The following is a 19,914-nucleotide window of genomic DNA, read 5'->3' on the forward strand; positions in this document are numbered from 1 at the left end:
TCATTGATCACAAATCTCACCACTTTCTCTGGATCAACTGTATAATTTCCCACCTATTGTAGAGCATAAAACAGAGTTACTCGTTGCTATGATAAGAATCATGTCAAGCATAGCCCCTTGAGGGTACTGCTAGTAACTGAAAATAGGCAAATACAGTAAAACTCCTCGAATGCGGACGCTAATGGGATAACTTTTTTTGTCCTTAAGAGAGGAGTGTTCACAAGACAGGGGTTTAATAATGTTATTTGCCTTGGAATCGGGGGAATTAAAAGTTGTCCGCAGTTGAGGGGTGTCCATTAGGAGGGGTTTTACTGTATTAGGGACACCAGCCAGTTAAGGAGGGGCATGTGTTCTATTTGTAAAATGTGCACTATGTCCTCCAAACCAGCGATGGCGATTGGGGGGGGGGGAGCATTTTAAAAATTTGTTCTGTATTTTTATGCTTGTGATTTCTCTAAATATAACTTTTGGGCATATAAGCCACATAAAAAGCCAGATTTTGTATTTGCCTTTAAACAATCTGTTTTAACTCAGCATCTTATTTTGCAATTAGAAATATCTATGTAGGACTAATAGTTATAAAAATAGAGGTCTGGCAGGTTCAACAGGAACAGGCTGTATATTCATAAACAAGTTTTGCATATTTATAAAGTTTTGCGTTAGGATTAAAAAGAAAATAAATAAAACTATATTTTCGAGTCATGTATCATATTTTTTATAGGGAATGTCACTTTCCTCAGAGTAAATTTTGATGTATATTCACATTATAATCTGTTCAATTTTGCAGTATATACATTCATTTAAAACATAAATAAATGAAGAAAATATTTACTTTTAATGAAAAACAAAACCTCACCTGACTAGGAGACAATTTAGGGAAGTTATGACATGATGTGCTGATACCACGGTTGATGCACACATTTTTGGTTCGGATATCATTTGCAAGAATCCAAGCGCTGGCCAATGACTGAAGAAATTCATGCCGTTAATATTTGTTACGTTATTGTCTTGTTGCCAAATGCCACACCCATCTGAAAGAAAAGAATGCAAAAAGTATAGAAGTCATACATCTCAAAAACAAGAAACAATATCATATTTTCAGACACTTTATGTGACTATAACATGTAGGTCATTTCAAAATAGTAGGTCAAATCCTAAAGCCATCAATGAAATGTAAAGTTTATCATTAAGAGAAGAACTCAAAAATTTTTTGAAATACTACCACATAATTTTCTCTCTCAAAGAAATGATACACTAGTATCAACTACAACATTTTATAGAGGTAAAGCACAAGGAGAGGGGGGGGGGGGGGAGGAGCATAATTTTTTAAAAAAATAGTGGTTGATATTTAAAAATATGTACAGTTTCATTTGTTCAAACTAACGTTTTTTGCATAAAAAAACTATGCTTAATTTACATTTATATAAATGGATGTATTTGGGTGGGGGTGTAGGTTCCTTATACAAGTTCAGTTTTCACCTAATCTTCGTCAAATTTAGCGCAAAGGTCCTTTTATACTGAGGAATTCGCATAGGAGGGTTTTTGCCAGAAATTCCATGAAACAGAAAGTTTACGCTGATTGAATTTTGGAAATTAAAAAAAAAAAAGTCAAAGAGGTCTAAATTTAAATTTTTAGTCATAAATTTGCTCTTTTCTACACATTGACAGGAAATTTGGCATTTTTTCCCTCTTATATTCATACCTGGATGTTAAATATGGATCACTTGACAAATATACACAATAGCATCAATATTTTCAAAAAATTGCAGACACTTGTTTTGTGGTTGCAAGGAACCCATTTTTTTAATGCAAAAAGGTGTGAGCTTTGGATACAAAAGCATCTGACAAAAGGCTATACATATATAAATCACAGGTGCAGCACAAGAGCAAGAATCTCCTTCAAAAAAGAAAAAATACCCCTAAAATTAGCATCCATAAAAATTTCAATGGTGCACTTTGCACCATGACAAGATACTTCAGCATCGGTGTTAGTTAAAAGTAAATTTTCTACGAAAAATATTCTTTTTTCATGAAAACAGGTGTCTAATGCATTATGAAGCATTTAAGAGGCTGAAAGACATACATATGTATTAATTTTGTCAAGGAGAGTACATTCAGTGTAGTATTCTGGAGCCGTTTGGAACTTCAGAAAATTATTTTCTAGAAGTAATTACATTAATTCATTTTAAAGGGGTAAAGAGCTCTCCCCCTTTCCCTTATATATGCCACTGAATTCAGGGTCGTCCAGAGGATGCAAATGGTGCAGCAACTCTCTAAGCTTGGCTATAGTATATTATACTCAGTAAAATATGATATAAAATCCTTTAAAATCACATTTTAAAAGTAGCAAACTGAATATATGAGTATGCAAGGTTTGCCGATATATATCATGATATATATCCAATATTTATTTTGAAAATATCATGATGTTTTGATATTTTTAATATTCATTTTTCCAACTATGGTATTTTCAATATCAAAATTATTATAATCATAGCAATATCGCTCATTTATTAAACCTAATTAAAAATGTATGTACTATACTAAAAATGTATGTACTATATTTTATGATGTATTAATGCATCATTAATATAACAAAGTAATCTAATATATGTATATTTTTTATATATTCATAAAATTATGAGAAAGGTAACAATTTTAATTCATATTGAAAGTGCCAAATTAAATATTAAACGCTGGCTGAAAAAATAGAAAATGTCTTATGACAGTGCAAAAACTAATGCATTGTTTATTTCTGAATCATACAACTGTAAAAGTAGCAAACAGAAGAAAAAAGAGTAAAACAGTTAATGATAAATTAACTCTATTAAAATTGATAAAAATCTAAAATTAAATATTAGATATAAGTAATGAAAATCTTAATTAAAAAATAATGAAAGAAATCTTAATTTTAAGTGTACATATTGCAATAATAATTAAAGAGTGATTTGAGGTTACATTTACTATTTTGAAGACATTAGATTCTGCTGATTGAAAATATCGAATATACATCAAGATACCCGATATATATCAAAATTTTGGATATTTTTGAAAATATTATGATGTCTTCAAATGCTGTGTGTATGTACATTTAGCAAAAATGTTCCAGGGGTGGGGGAATGGGAAGATTTTTATATAGCTATACATGTTGGCCACACAAAAATCAAGCATTCTCGTGGATTATAATCACATTTGATCTTGGTTACAGAATTTGGATAAAAAAGTCCTGATCAGAGACCTACCACTGTATAACAACAAAATTAGCCCAAGACTAGATGGGGCTCCTATTCTATAACAGAAACAATTTTTGAACTAGTTTGCCATAAATTAGTCAATCAAAAGATGAGTATAGTTAATTATATGCTCGGTGGTTGGCCCAAATTTATTTGGGCTGTTGAGTAGGTGTGGTCTTGTGACCAGGAGTTAATATCCTTAAAATGAAAAATTAATTTAAAAGAAAAGAGCTTTGCATTTATATACGAAAACTAAGAAATCAAAATGAATAAACAAATGTATACTAATAATATAAAGCTGTAGAGTTTGTTTGTTTGAACGTGCTAATCTCATGAACTACTGGTTCGAATTAAAAAATTCTTTTTGTGTTGAATAGTCCATTCATTGAGGAAGGCTATAGGCTATATAACATCACGCTATGACTAATAGGAGTGGCCACAAAAAACTGGTCACATACAGACGTGACACACACACAGACAAACAGACTTTTTTCCAAAAATAGTCGAAATGGACTCAGCACACCTCAAAACGTTAAAATTCGAAATTCGAAAATTTGCACGAATCCAATACTTTCTTCTATATATTAAATATAGAAGAAAGTAAAAATGGTATGAAAACGGGAAAATTCATATTATAATATAAAATGCTTGGAACGCAGAATGTGCGTAGCCATGGTGGGTTGACCTGAAAGTGTGAGCTTCACAATTCATTGGGCATAGGTTCGAGTCAGCCATGAGGCAAATCTCCAGGGTACTTTTCAGAAAAATTTCTAAACGATGCTAAAAATGATTCACAAAAAAAAAAAAAAAATATATATATATATATATATATATATATATAAAAACATATCATTATCTTATTTTTCTTATTAACTAATAATATAAAGCTGAAGAGTTTGTTTGTTTGAACAAGCTAATCTCAGGAACTACAGGTTTTAATTGAAAAATTCTTTTTGTGTTGAATAGTCCATTTATTGAAGAAGGCTATAGGCTATTTTTTTAAAATCAGACTGACCGAAATATTTGTAATTGCAAATTACATGTGAAATTAATTGTTTAGTTTTATGAATTCCTAATAGATAGCGGGGTAAGTTAACTATTTGAGAGGGCGCTGGCTGACAGTGTCGATAGCTGCAAGGAACCTTGCCCATGCTACGCTGTTGTGATCAGCGAACAGAATTTTGAATGCGTTTTTTTCTATGGCTAAATACATAATTTGATTTTGTAGGATTTTTCTATTGGGATTTATTTTCCTTACTTCAATGTTTGTTTTGGTTCTTATAGCTGAAGATAGTTACTTATCTAAGTAAATAATTTGATTTGTCTTATTATTCAATTATGATTGTGCTTTATAACATTTTTATTATAGCAGTTAATTTGGCAAAACACTTTCAAGTGCAAAGGAAAAAAACTGCTTCACTTGCTAAAGGGCACGTTTACTGTAGCGTGGCTGCTTGTCGCGTTAAGCAATGAACTATGTAGTTGAAGGATTATTTTGAGTTATAAAGCTCCTGTTAATATTTTTATGTGTTTTGACATAGTTTTAAATTCGAGAGACTTTAATAGGTCTTTTGAAAAGGTATGTACACATTTTAGTTGAAGAAAAATGATCAATTCACAGCAGAAGGGGGCAGGAGGAGTGGATTTTTTTGTTCAACGGACTTCCTTTAACTTCTTAGCATGAGTATCTCTGTGCGGGTACTACTAGTAAAATAGAAAGTAAATAAATAAATAAAAGATTACCTAACACAAAATAAACACAAAGAAAACATGAGACCAGAACAAAGTCTATAAAAGTGATGTAATAAAATAATTTAGATAGTTGAGATATTTTTTAAGCTATTGAAGGTTAACGTAATTTTATGGAGAGTCTATTTTGAAAAAAATGTTACTTAAAGATCCCTAAAATTTAACAAAATACCTATTTTTTTAAAAAAGTATTTATATATATATTTTTTTAATTTAAAAAAAAAATGTGATACCTTTAAAGGTGAAGAGTTTTGGTTGCAGTATTTTAATAAACATGGGAAAAGTTCAAGACAAATAATATATTGAGAATGTTGTAAAACTTATGCTAAGATTTAAAATACCTGTATCATTAAAAATAGAATCCAATTCTATTCCAGGAATCAGATATTCTTCTACCGTAAAATTTTCAGCACTATCGCCAGGCATGATATTTACATTCACACTTGCTTCAGTTGTAAAATTTTCATCGGAACTTTTCTCACTATTATTATTATAAGGCGTGACGTCAAAAGCTTCTGTATCAGCACTTCTCCCTGAAGTCGTATTGATTTCCGACTTGACATCTTTCTCTGAAATCAACTCTTCATCTTCAATATATTTTCCGAAATATTTTGCAGAACTCTCATTGCTGAACAAACTTTCATTTGCTGGCATAAATGTATCAAATTCTAGGACAGGCTCAATTGTTGTAAATAACTCTTCACCAGAAATACTGGCTTTACCTGTGTTAGATGCATTTGTACCATCTGTCAGTACACTAGTTGAAACGGCTGACTGATTAGTTTCCACTATACTTTGAACTGTAGTGATAGATTCAATTTCACCTATATCCATGTTTGTTGTTTCCTCAGCAGAGAATGTCATGCCTTGAACATAAGATGATTTGTTTCCTTCTTTAGCAAATCCATCTTTTACCATTGCACTTTTTTCTGTTGTGAGAGTTTTCTCAATGTTTGTAATATTTTTTCCAATAGGGACAAGTTCTGTTGTTAACATAATTTCTGATATGTGCGTACTTTCATTGCCCAAAGCTTCTACTGGTTGTTCAACAACAACTGGAGTTTCCGTGCTAGTAATCAATGTACTGCTTTCAGGAGGTGTTTCAGAAGCAGTAAAAGATTCACCACTTTCAACTGTGGTGACCAATAGATTATCTTCAATAACTTTGGTTACATTCCCCAAGGAATCAAGTTCTTCACTTTTATTAAAATCATTGGATAATGTTTCTGACACAGTTGGCAATTCTCCAGTTATCATCTCTATGCTCCCTGAAATATTAGACATTGGCAGAACTTCAAAATTTCTTCCTTTTGATATGTATTCATCAGAATCGTTCAAAGCAGTTTTATTTTCTAACATTGGAGAATAGTGAACTTTGATACCTTCTGAATCACCAAACACAGAAAATTCAAGGTCAGAGTAAGGTTCTCCAGCCATTTCAAACGTAATTGAATCAGTATGTGCTATTTCTGTGATATTAGTATCGGTAAAATTAGCTACTGAAGTTGTGTCTTCAACGTTATATGGAGCTGTTGTTTCTTCAGATGCAGTATGTGTTTCTAAAGATTCAGAACCAACACTTTTAGGAGAAAATGTGGTTTCAGAAATGTCTGAAATGTTTTCTATTGCAGCTGTTGAATCATTTTGGAGATTTATGGATTGCAGTTCAGTTGGGATTGCATACTCAGTTGTTAGGGATAGGAGCTCTGCTTTAGGTACTTTATCATCAGAATTGCTTGAAGTAACAACAGTTTCATAATATGGAGTTGTTTCATCATGTATCATGCTTTCATTAGAGGTTGTAATATTTTCGAATGCAAACACATCAGTAGCATTCAGACTTATTTCACTTAATGTGTCATTTGGCGAAATTAAAGAGTCATTGGTCTTTGTTTCAAAGCTGCTATCCTGCAACAGTTCACTCTTGGAATCTTGAGAAGAAATAGTTCTGCTCAGAATTTCAGTTGTATCATTGGTAGGTCCTGTAACAGTCTCAGAAATATCCAATGAGCTAACAGTTGTGGTAGTGTTCATCAAATTATCTTCTGACAAGTTAATTACTGTTAGTGAAGTAACATTTTCTTCTGCACCAAATTCTTCCGAAAATTTTGTTGTTGAGACATTAAGTTCAACAAAAGCTTTCAGAGTTGTATTTTCAACTAGTTCCGCATCTGATATTGTTGTTATTTCCAGCATTTCTTCAGGAACTGTTTCAGTAAAATTTTCACCAAATTCAGCAGTTGGTAAGGTCATTTCAGCTTCCTCAGTAACATTTGTCATGTTGGCCGACTCATATTCATCAGTCAATGTTGCCATCTTAAATTCAGCATCACTACCAAATGTTGTGGAGAGCATTTCTGTTGTGGTTTCTGGTAATGTTGGACTAGGAGTTGTAGGAGGTATAATTACATATACATTGCTGTCATATGGGATTTCATACTGCTTCTGTCCAGTCACTTTATCTAGAAAATTCCTCATAGCAAATAAGTTTGAGAAAACAGCAGGATGTTTATTGTAAACATCACAGTAACGTTCATAAGTGAGCATTCCGGCAAGAAACCATTTGGTAATGCCCGATAAACACATCAAAGGCGTTCCTTCATCATTCTATAAAAGAAATGTTCAAGATATAACATGAGATACTTAATGACCAATCTGTTACTTGAAAAAAAGATGCAAAATTTTATAAAATAAAAGCAGAAATGTAGCATACTTTACTAAAAATTAAGATCAATTTAGTAGCTTTTCAAGATTTAATTGATAATTTAAAAATGTGCGATGCACTTTCTTACTATTAGCTCAAATAGGATGGTTAGCATGAGAGTGGTGTAAGCCATTTTTACATAGTTTCAAGTAACTGAAAATTTTGTAAAATATCTGCAAAAAGTAAAAAAAAAAAAAATATCTAAACTGCATGAATTTTAGCTTTAAGAGAAAATTTTGTATTTAGAAATAGGTACTATCTTTTAACTCTGCATCAAGTTACAGGTAACTTCCGATACCAGTTACTGTTATCAGAAGTTACCTGTAACTTGTTTTAAAGTAACTTTAAATGCCTCACACCACTGTCATTCTACAATTATGAAGGGTTTACTATTATAAAGTCAAATCAAACACTGAAGGAGTGTTATGAACTAATGGATGTTCCCCTTCGCAGAAAACTTAGGCTGCTGGACTAATGGTCCAATCAACGGCACGGAAACCGAATTACACTTCCATCATTTTCACTTCAATAGCAGTTCAAGTTGGTGGGCAATTTTTGCACTCTCTTGGGTACAATCCTTTTTTGCACAAATGCTACACTTAACCGATGAACTAAAAAAACCCACAAATCTATGCTTAACCCATTGTACATATTTTTTGACTCAGGCCACTATCACTGCAACCCGTCCCAGCAACAAATAATAAAATATTACCTTTTAACGTATTGATTATTAAAGGAGTTGAATACAACTCACATATACTTTACTTTCTAGAAGAGATAGAGCAGAAGTTAGTAGGTTAAGCAACATTGATTAAAAAAAAAAGAAAAAAAGAAAAACCTTGATAGAGAACTCTTAAAGGATTTCAATATATTTCTGCAAATAGTGCTTTTAATTTACAGATAATACCTATTTCAGTTTCTTAAATATAATCTTACAAAGACAATGTTACATGTTTTAAGCTAAATTTGATTTGCATTTAAATAAAATTTACAAAACACTTAATGTTTCATGGCTTCATTACTTTCATTTGCACGCAAATATTACATACACAATATCATTACTTCCTATTTAAATAAATCAAGACTAAGTTTCTGTTAGAAAATTAAGGATAGACCTTCAGTGACATGTACAACCAAGAAGATTTTTCTACGGATTTATGAAATGCCATCATGATTGTCAATAATACAAAATGGTCCATTGTTAGGGAAAAATGAGTAATTTATGCAGAAAATATTTTGAAGTAAATATTTGTTGCATATTGAAATGATTTTTGTCAGTAATTTCAAGGTTAAACTGCAAAAGCAGTTTTTTCTAGTTAAAAAAAAAATCAGATTACAGAAGAACTTTGATTAGCTGAAATGACCGAGACTGGTCTTCCTTCGGTAAATCAAAAATTCCAGATAAAAGGGGTACTCAAACTGGCTATCTGGTGATAGAAGAAATTTAACTCTGGCTTTAAACACATTCATATTCACAAACTGACTGCAACACATGATGTTTTTCCATATATTACTGTAATGGGGTCGTTTCCAAAATTTTAAAAGTATTTTTTTCTGAAAGAGCATGCTTAAAAATATAGGATCTGACCATTTTTTAAATAATTTGTTCGTTTAATATTTTAAAAATATTACTTAAATCAGTGCGCTTTCATTGTTTACGTTTCTGTCATGTAACATCACAAATGATGAAATGCCATTCAGTGTTGCGATTCATGGAGAAAAATATTTAATTCGCATCTTTACTCATGTGTATTGGCAACAATTAGCCCGGTCAAAATAGACATTCGAGTTCGGAAAAATTCCCATAAAGCTGAAAATTGGTACAAACCTTAAGAACATCATTATAAGTGAAATGTCAAAAGTCCTCATCGATCCGAGTGGAGCTAAAAATTTTATGCAAGGTCAAAGGTCAAAATTGAATTTTTTTTTTTTAAATTGAAAACATTCATACAGTGCTGAAAATTGGTACAGACCTTAAATGCATCATTGTGAATGATATATGAAAAATTCCCATCGATTCCACTTGAACTAAAAATTTTATGGAAGGTCAAAGGTCAAAATAAACAAAAAAAAACATAAAAATTCGGAAAAATTCACATAGAGCTGAAAATTGGCAGAGACACAAAATACACAATTATAAATAAAATATAAAAAATCCCCACCGATCCCACTTAATATAAACATTTTATGCACGGTCAAAGGTCAAAAAATGTTTTTTTTTTTTATTTTGCAATTATTTCAAAACATAACTGTTATTATAAAAAGCGCATTATTAATTTGTAAATTATACAATATGTTGAAAAGACGTTTTTATATGAAGTTCAACTCTTTCTGGTTCAAATTATGTGAAAATGGTGAAACAAGTACAACATTATCCCTTATTTAACGGATATAAGATGCCTCTCAGTACCTATTATCCCTAATCAGATTCTTCAGGTGCAGCAGCAACAATTTCTCTAGCCTTTGCATACAAAGGTTGATCAAAAGTAACAGGTAATGCTTTGTATTCTCCAAAGCACAAAGTAAAGTAGTGTATATACTATTGTAGTCATTTGCAGGTTGGTGAATAAATGGTAAGAACAAAATTCCAGACATTGAAAAATCCATATTATTCTTTGTTAAACCTTCAATATAACCGTTCCAACCTGATAGCGATAAATTATTCCATTTCCCATACAACCATAACAAATCTATTTTCCGGAGTAAGAAAGAAGTTGTATCACTTTCATAAGCAAAATTCTGAGCAGTTATTTTACTATATCCTACTACACCATTATTGTGATACTCTTGTGTTGGAATATGAGCTTTTTCTGCAAAATCTTTCGCTGAAATAATTTGTTTCATTCGCGATAAAGGATCTTCTGCTAAAACTGAACTTCTAGGAGTAATAATTTGGATTATGCCCATTATGTGTAGAGTGTTATGGCCATCTAAAGTGCGTACGTCGATACCAGCATTGTCTGCTGCGTATTGAATAAATGTCCCGGTTTCTGGTGATACAAGATGTGTCTGATGGTTAAAAACTGTAGCCGCCTTATACGCCATAGTATCATTATACGAAGCACTTAAATTAAACGACGAGAAAATTTGTATCAAACGTCTAGATCCAAATCGTTGATGAAAAAAAACTGAGAGACCCAATTGTAATATCGAGATGAAAGATCTAGGACGAACAGCTGCCATAATACAGTGGCTGACACTAGTACATATTAATTTCAAATGTTCCAATTCAGATCGTTTTCTTTTTAAGATAATTTGCTCCAAAAAATAAGTCAATGATAAGATAACAATGCTGTCTGTTTACCTCCTCACAGACTATCGTCTCATCCTCCAAATCAAAAATATTCTGCTTTCAATTCTTTTGTTTATCGCGCAATTAATTTTTGTTCTTCGTCGGAACTTCTTAAAGTGGAACTTAATTATCTTAAAGCTGTGGCAATTGATAGAGACTATCCGCCAACTTTGATTGATTCCATTTATAAAAAACTTTCAAATAAATCCCAAACTAATGTTCTTAACCGAACCTTCATCAGAAAGAATTTGGTTGTTTTGCCATTCTTTCCATCTGTAAGCTATCAGGTTGCTAAGATTCTAAAACGTTTCCAATTCCAGGTGGTGTTCTCTCCTATTAATAAACTTTCATTCTCTTCTCTTAAAGATCCTATTCACCCTCTTAATTGTTGTGGAATTTATAGAATTAATTGTAGTTGTAAACTTGCCTATAGTGGACAGACTCGGCGTGCTTTAAAAATTCGCTTGAAAGAGCATCAAAATTATGTGAAAAAACAACAATTAAATAAGTCTAGTATTGCTCAACATTGTTGGGATTCGAATCACTCTTTTGATTTTAACTCCTATCAGATTATCCAAAAATGCCCCAATTCATCAGATCTTGACTTTTGGGAATCCTTTCATATTTTGAGGAACAGTTCTAACTTAGTTAACGATCTCAGTTCAGTTCCATATTTTTCTAACATTTGGCTCCCATATCTTTAATACTCCCCTTTTTTCCCACTCATTTTTATCTATCTTCCTTTGTTTATTTTTACCTTTTTGTCTTGATTGACACCCCCCCCCCCCCCCAATTTTCTTCTATTTATCTTTATTTTTCCTTTTTTTCGAATGTTTTTTGTTTCTGTTTATTTTATTTCATGGTTTTCCATTCTGCTTTTCCTTTCTTGCGGTTCACGGTTACTGACAATTTCTTTTCTTTTTGTTTAAGCTTCGGCTTAATCCTTGTCCAATGAATTCTTTCTTTCTGGGTTCGTACCTAAGAGAAAGCTCTTGGCCTTTGCTTGCATTCCTATTGGTTCCTGATCGGTTTATAACTTTGTCATTGGTGTTTGGCTAATCCGCTGTTTTTATCTTTTAAGCTGCATGCTTATCTGCTCTTGGCTTTTGTCGGATGTCTTTTCATCCATAAGCTCATTATTTTTTGCATTGAAAAAGGCGTTCCCTATAACGCCGAAACACGTGTCTGCTGTAATTTACAAATTTGTGCTTCTACTTACGTTGTTTGTTCTGACTTTAATAAGTCAATGACTCCGGAATGTCACTATTAATATTTTCAAACATTTGACATGGCGGGGGATAATTGTTAGTGTTGCACACGACGGATTGGATATCTTCTTGAATAATTTCTGCCGCAGTCTTTAGTACCCTAAATCTTTCCTCTTTTGCTGTTTTTTTTTTATTTTCGTACCAAGCTTTGTTCAGTATATCGTGCTGAGTGTAAACAAATCATTGCTAAACTTCCACGTTTCTCGGTTATTATCATTCTATTGCAATACCTTAACTTTAATCTGTTTTTGATTGTTTTATCATCTGGGATTTCAGTTTTACAAATATTTTTTAATTCTTACAGTGAAAACTGACAATCATCATTATTTTCAATATAATCAAATATTTCTGTCATCGCCATAGTAACAGCGGGATTTTCAGGACGACCTGCTTTACCTACAGAACGCTTTAGAAATGAAGTGTAGCAATTAGAATGGTACTCCGCCTCAGCAGCAACTAAATCGTATTCATATTGTATGCGTGCAATAACAATTTTTGCTACGTCATCTGAACGATTATGTGCAATCTTTAGAATATTATCTTTAAAGGAAAGAGTAGCAACTTGACAAATTCTACGCCGTATATTCTGCTGTTTTTTCTTCTCAGTCTCTTCATTTGCTTCACCACCACAAAATAAGCAACAGTTTTTAAAACAAAATGTTGTCTCACCTGATAGGACTCTAGTACGAGGTGGACTACTCAGAGATGTACTGGCCTCTGTCTTTTGTTGTCTTATAGCTGCCGCAATGCCCACTTTCGGGTGTACATTTTGCGACACTGAACTGATCCACCGACTGTTTGTCTTTCAAGTATTCAACAAACCCATCGTTCCTTGCACTACTTGAATCAATTATAGATTTTAGTCCGCGTTCAACAGTAACAATTTCACCGTCAGTCAAAGATTTATTGAAAATGAAGCAATCTTGCGGCATCTTTGAAGAATTATTTGTTAAGGGTACGTATTCATATCAAAAATAGTATCAATAAACCCGATTTTTCACAACAAAAAATCACTCCCTGTTAATAGGAGCACTTGTGCGACTGACTTTGCTCATACAAAGGAATCTAAGCGCATCCACTCTCCCCTGAATGTAATTTGATCTTTTCAATTTGAAGGGGGGGGGGTGTGAATCGTAAGAGGGGATAGGCATAGCGGTCAAGTGTAGTTTCTCGAGGTCACTCGAAAGAAAGAAAAGGAGCTTCATACTATTTCCAAGTTTCAAAAACTGTGATACCTTATGAATGTTATCATTTATTGGGGGGGGGGGGGCACAAATATTGGGCTTTTTCAACACCTAGGGCAGATCCAGTTTCTGGTTTTGGAAGTACTCGTTATCAGAAAGGGATCAAAGTAATTTTAGAGCACAAATAGGGGGTTTAAGGTCAACGAAATATGTCATCAAAATGCAGCTTTAATTTTGTCGCTTACGGGGGAGGAGGGCTGGGGGGTAAGAGAACCAAGGCACAGCTTCTAAATCTCCGCTTGTATGTACATAAATTCATAGTTTTCAAACTTTGTATCCTTTATTTTAAGACACTTACTGTTTAAGAGATATTTGTGAAAAATTGATTTTCTGAGCTTCGACCTTGAATAAAACATTTAGCTCCACTGGGATTCGTTGGGAACGTATGAAATTTCGTTTATAATGATGTCTCTAATTATTTCTATGGTAATTTCATAGTCAAAGTGCAATATTTGGACAAAAATTGGGATTTTAGGGTGAATTTTTAGAAATTTGAGTCCTTGAACTGCAGTTTTAGACTTTGTTTTATCGCTTTAGGGAGAGGTGGGTATGACCCCTTGGCCCATCCGCTGAATCCCCTCCCGTTTCTGCAGAATTATCTATTAATTATCTATTAATTTTCAATCTTTGTATCCCCTATTTTTACAATAACACTTACCGTTTAAGAGATAGTTGCGAAAAATCGGTTTTTGACCTTTGACCTTGAATGAAATTTTTTAGCTCCACCGGGATCGATGGGGACTTCTGACACTTCACTTTAGTGTTGTCCTTAACTATATTTGTGTTAATTTCATAGTCAAAGTACCAATTAGGGGTACAAATAAGGGGTCTAAGGGATTTTTTTTTTTTTAAATATGTCTCCAATGCCATTTTAACCTATATTTAGTAGCTTTAGGGTGGAAGGTATGACCCCCATGACCCATCCTCGGAATCCCCACTTGTTTGTACACAATTGCATACCTTTCAAACTTTGTAACCTCCATTTTTTGCTAACAATTATCGTTTAAGAGATATATATGAAAAATTGATTTTTTGATGTTTGACCTTGCATAAAATTTTTAGCTCCACTCGGATCGATGAGGACTTTTGACATTTCATATATAATGATGTTCTTAAGGTCTGTACCAATTTTCAGCTTTATGGGAATTTTTCTGAACTTTCGCTTTTTTTTGGTCTATTTTGACCGAGCTAAATAGGGTTGATAACAAGCATAAAATGCAATATTTAATTCGCTTCTTGATTATCATAACGTGGAAACGCGAAAGAAAGATGCGCCAAATTGCATCATTTGTGACATCATCAAGACCACGCCTTGTTTTCAAAATCGGACATTTTAAAAAATTTATTAAAAAATAACTGTTGGGAAAGTGAAAGTATTTTCTGGGTCCATGTTATTTTTTCTACTCATTCTATCAATTTCAGCGACTAAAAGTCGTACTTTTGACGGAATTAAAGAACCCCATTTTGAACGAATCTGTTTAGCAAATGCCACACAACTTTTAAAATGCAATGTACATTTAATAGGACATAATATAGTAAACTTCCATCTTTATTGTATTGTTAAATAATACAGTGAAATGTATTTTTGTGATTTTTAACTTTAAACATAATACACAGTTAAGAGTATTGCATAATCAAGGTTCTACTGCACTAAACATCTTTCAAAAAAACATAAAATTACTTACATCACAAATAACATGGCCTTCACTACTTTGAGTGCAGATCATCCTTGAGTTAATCTCACCATGATAATGATCAACAGTATTACAGTTTTTTCTGTCAATTATTTGCAAAGCCAGGCTGTTAATTGTCAACGACTGAGGTGGGGGAGCTAGAATAAGGAAATTTTCCAAATTACAGTACAGTCAAAACTTCAAGTATTTAAAGATGTTTTTGCAATCATGTATGAATGTATGGACTCCACACCAAACGTTGGGCTTATATATATATATATATATATATATATATATATATATATATAGTTCAACTAATCGAAAACAAACCAAAAGAAACTTTTCCAATAACTAGGAGTCATCTTGCATAGGATAACATTAGGAGACACATTCTGTACAAATTTCTTAAACTTAATTATAAACAAAAAGTTTCTATAGATCTTCTTCTTTTCCAATTATTATTACTATTATTACAATGTAGTAACACAAGGATATTGTAAACATTTTTTCTTTTGAAATAATGTAAGTTTTAGTTAAAGGGAAAATTGAAGAAAATCCTCACCTCTAGGTTTTTCTGATCCCAGCACACCAGAGAAACAAGTAATTCCTGAAGGAACCTGTTCATCTGGTGGACAAATGGCACCTATTTTGTCTGTGACAAAAACAAGAGCGTGTTTGAGCCTGATGAGTGCTACATCATAATCACGTAAGGTTAGTGATCTGTACTTAGATGAATGAGGATGAGTGACAATCCTGAGGACTTCATGGTTTTGGGCTGTGTCCATGTCTAGGTTTCTGCCAAGGTTTGTTCTCACATACCAGTCAGAACCATTATGTGGTGCTTTGCTGAAAAATAATAACACAAGAACTTTTGTATGAAAAGTAAAATCTTTATACTATCGACATACACAGATATAGATGTAAAAAGTAGCATCACTAAGGAACACAGCCTACTCTGGGTGTGGTCTAAGTGCACTGCACCCAGATAATACCTTTTAGGGGGTGAACCCAAAATAAATTTCAGTGTCTAAGAGGGAGTATGAATACAGTGCTTACAACAGCTTCTGCTACGGTCGCATTTTTTGAAAATGCAAAAATACTATCTCAATTATGAAAATGAAGCAAAGCTCATTGTTTTTTGCTCAAATAAAATATAAATTAATTAAAAAAAAACAACAACAAGATTCAAGAGAGGAAACAAGCTCGACGATACTTAACTTAGTATTATTAAAATTTTTTGCTAAGATGTTTAAATTACAATTAAGTTAAACAATACTTTGTCTTAATGGATATTATTTCCCCCCAAAAATGCATTACTTCTTGGACAGAATTATCTACATAATTTTTTTCATGTAATAGTTCAGTTTAATTGGTTAAACCTGACATGTTTCTTTTTCAATAGTATGCTCATTACATACATCTATTTAAAAAAAATATTCGTATTTAAAATTTTCTTTTTTACATTTAAAATTTTTGTTAGTGAATTTTTACTATAACGCAATAGCTTCAATTCTCCTTTATATTTTATTCTGTATTACTTTCATTAGAAGAACTTGCTTTTTTGACGGAGTCAAATGTCTGTGTTATTTCTGAACTTTTTGAGATGTGAATAATACGTATTGAGTTTTTGCAAAACTACTTAAATATGTATTTCTTTACCAACTTTTTGACCACTGCCATGAGTGGCACACCAATGGTACATCACATCACATGTTAATATCACAGAAACAAATTAGTTACCTAATAGATAAGAGACAGTCAGCAGATGTTATCAGCCAAATTGGAGTCAGAATTTCAGCAAGGCATCCTCTCTTTGAATGGTAGGTAGAAGCATATCCGATAAATGGCCATTGAATTGACGATGAAGAAAGAGCTTCTCTCTTTCGCCTGCGATGTAACAGCCCTGAATATTCTCCGCAAACTGAAATATGTTTCAAGAATTATAAAATCCTCAAATACATTTATTAATTGATGAATATGCAATACAAAAGAGAGGAATTAAAAAAATATATAAATAATATAAATACTGGGACTTATTTTGTACTAAAAATTTTATTTTTGTTAAAAATATTTTATTTATTGTTCTTCCCTATAGCTTGTAGTTTATAAACTACTTTTCTGAAAAAAGTTTCCGCCTTTCAGAGTAAAGGCTTAGGATTATCATACAGTTCAGGAGAAGAGGAAGAGGTAAATTCTTCCCATGCCAAGGAATGAACCCGGGTTGCCTGGGTGAAAGTCAAGGGCTTTAACAACTTGACCACATGTATGACTTAGTGGTAGCTTGCAGATAATTTTTTTTTATGGCCAGAGCCATAAAAACCCTCTGCTCTGCGGGTATTAAGTTTTTGGTAATTGGTTAGAAAACAATATTCAAGGTATTTTTGGTGAAACAAACTACCTGTGCAAGACACAGAATTAGCAAACAACTGAAATGCAAAAACAGGTCTGATTGAACGTTTCTCAAAATAAAGTTTATAAATTAGGTTTCTTGATATCCATTTCAGTCCCTTTTTTTCTATATGCACGTGACTTTTAACATACAATATCTACACTTTATATTTAACTAAATAGACTCTGCTTCCTGAAAAAATACGGCTAACTGAATTCCCTGATAGCAAATTTGCTTTTAAATTTAGAAAACGTCTGGAGATGTTTAAACAATATTAATCAATTGAAGGCCTGTCATTTCAAAATTTTCCAATGTGTGTAAGGAGAGGGGGCAGTGTTATGGAGGAAAATAAATGCTGCGGAGGGTGGGGTTTATTTGAAAATTTTCGAAATAAATGGTTGAAAAGCGCAATGCAATTTTAGGCCCTCGCATGTGCATTCATACACATTATTTTGCTGCTTCATGGGAGAGGGAGGGTATGACCCCTTTGTCCACTCCTTTGGTTATGCCACTGGAGGAGGGGCAAAGGGTGTACACCTATTGCAATTTTTATCAGACGGGATCTCCACTTAGCGCATGATCAATATCTAGCAACACCAAAAGTGTTTAACTTAGGGGGGCATCACTGTATTTACTACTGTATAGTGAGTAAAAAGTATATAGTATAGTCTAGCACACAATTGTTGGCGTTTGTTTACAAATGGATCAATTTCAAAACCAATTGAAAATAAGAAAAGCAAGAATTGGTTAAACCAAGCAATGAAAAAACAAGTTTTCATTGTGAAGAATTGCTGTTTATCTACAACTTTGCAAGAAACTTGTGTATATAAAACAATTGATTTTTGTAGTTTTCCAAGCGCCAACAGTAAAGAGGTGGACTACAGAATTTAGCTTTCTTCAGTGAAGATTAAAAGATAATGAGAAGAAAATCATAGGTTTTGAATGTTCATAGCAAAAATCAAAAGCAGTAGTGCAAACTTACCAAATTTCTGACACTCTACAGCTGCTGCTAAACCACTGGTGCAACTTTCAACAAAAGAGACTCGTTCTGTCCAAAGAGATGAATCAGTTAAGTTTTCTCTTCTCATTGCCATCCATGTGCCATTGAAAGACACATGGACTTTTTCCGTTTTCAAAGCATGACTGAAAGCATACAAAATTGCTGCTGTAAATGCAATTCAATATTTGAAAATTAAAAAGAAAAATATATAACAATAGAAAGGGTTTCATTTTCAATGAAAGAAAATATGATCTGCTGAAAACATAAATAAAGAGTAGTTTTAAAAAAAAATAAGTATAAGAAAAAAGTTTGAAAACAAAATATGGACAGTTAATCCTCTTTAAATGATCTCTTAAATTGACCACCCAGCAAGTTTGGCAGTCCTCAAGTTGCGTGCTAAATAGATGAAATATGTAATAAAAAACTACATTGGGGGGGGGGGGGATGAAAAGATATTTTTCCAACTGACAAAGCCCAGTTGAGCAGAGCTTTCCTCTGCTAATTCAATGACAACTTGAGTTCAATTAAGCAATCCCCTTTGCACCACTGCCTCCAGACACAATAAAGTTCTTTGAATGATAAACATGATTTCTTTTTTTTTCCCTCTTGATTTTAAATTCTAATTTATTTCATATAGTCCTAAAAGTGATATTGCCTGATTAATTTTGGAAGTTTAAAGTTTTTTCTATGTCTAAAAACTTATTGTCCAGCTCATTGTCCTTAAAATGGTAGCTTAATGTGCTGTTCATAAAATCTTAAGTATATTTCTTTTTATATTCAATATGATAAATCACTTTATTTTAATTGAATTAAAATGAAGACGAGACACAAGTGGCATTTTCTTACCCAAAACCAAGTTCTTGGCACAAATACTGTCCATCATCCAGTTTCCAATCTTCAGCACACAGCAAAGCCCAAGTACCAGAATATGACTCATAAGTTGTTACAATATGCTGTGAGTCCACATTGACACAACCCATCTCATCATCAGCATCATGGCAATCTTGGTGACCATCACAACGCATGGAACTTTTTAGACATTTCCCATCATTGCATTGAAATTCGTCACTCAAGCATGCTAAAAAAGTCAAATTCTTGGTTACCATTTAAAATTTTGGAAAGATTACATTTAGCTTTTTTATGTATGGCACAAGTAAATACTATGAATAACTATTACTTTTTTGATAAACTGATCCATGTAAATCACAGTCACATAAGATTTTTCTTTCCATCCATAATATTTGAATTTCAGGGGTGCCCAAGAAGAGGGCCAGGTGCACCATTGAAACTTTTAGGGGGTGTTTTTTGTCGTATTAGGGGAAAGTACACCACTGTTCTTGAGAAAGACAATGTGTATGTTGC

General features: G+C 32.7%; 1 protein-coding gene across 1 annotated transcript in view; it reads right to left on the bottom strand.

Moving 5' to 3' along the window:
- LOC129233774 (uncharacterized) overlaps nucleotides 1-19,914 on the bottom strand; it is a 203,910-nt gene that overhangs the window by 14,919 nt on the left and 169,077 nt on the right. Inside the window, 7 exon segments of the mRNA XM_054867754.1 lie at nucleotides 857-1,031; nucleotides 5,324-7,589; nucleotides 15,176-15,321; nucleotides 15,726-16,009; nucleotides 16,904-17,084; nucleotides 18,535-18,695; nucleotides 19,399-19,630. Coding sequence (XP_054723729.1) covers nucleotides 857-1,031; nucleotides 5,324-7,589; nucleotides 15,176-15,321; nucleotides 15,726-16,009; nucleotides 16,904-17,084; nucleotides 18,535-18,695; nucleotides 19,399-19,630 — 3,445 coding nt within the window.

The sequence above is a fragment of the Uloborus diversus genome, chromosome 1 (genome assembly GCF_026930045.1).
Source record: "Uloborus diversus isolate 005 chromosome 1, Udiv.v.3.1, whole genome shotgun sequence".
Classification (NCBI taxonomy): Eukaryota; Metazoa; Arthropoda; class Arachnida; order Araneae; family Uloboridae; genus Uloborus; species Uloborus diversus.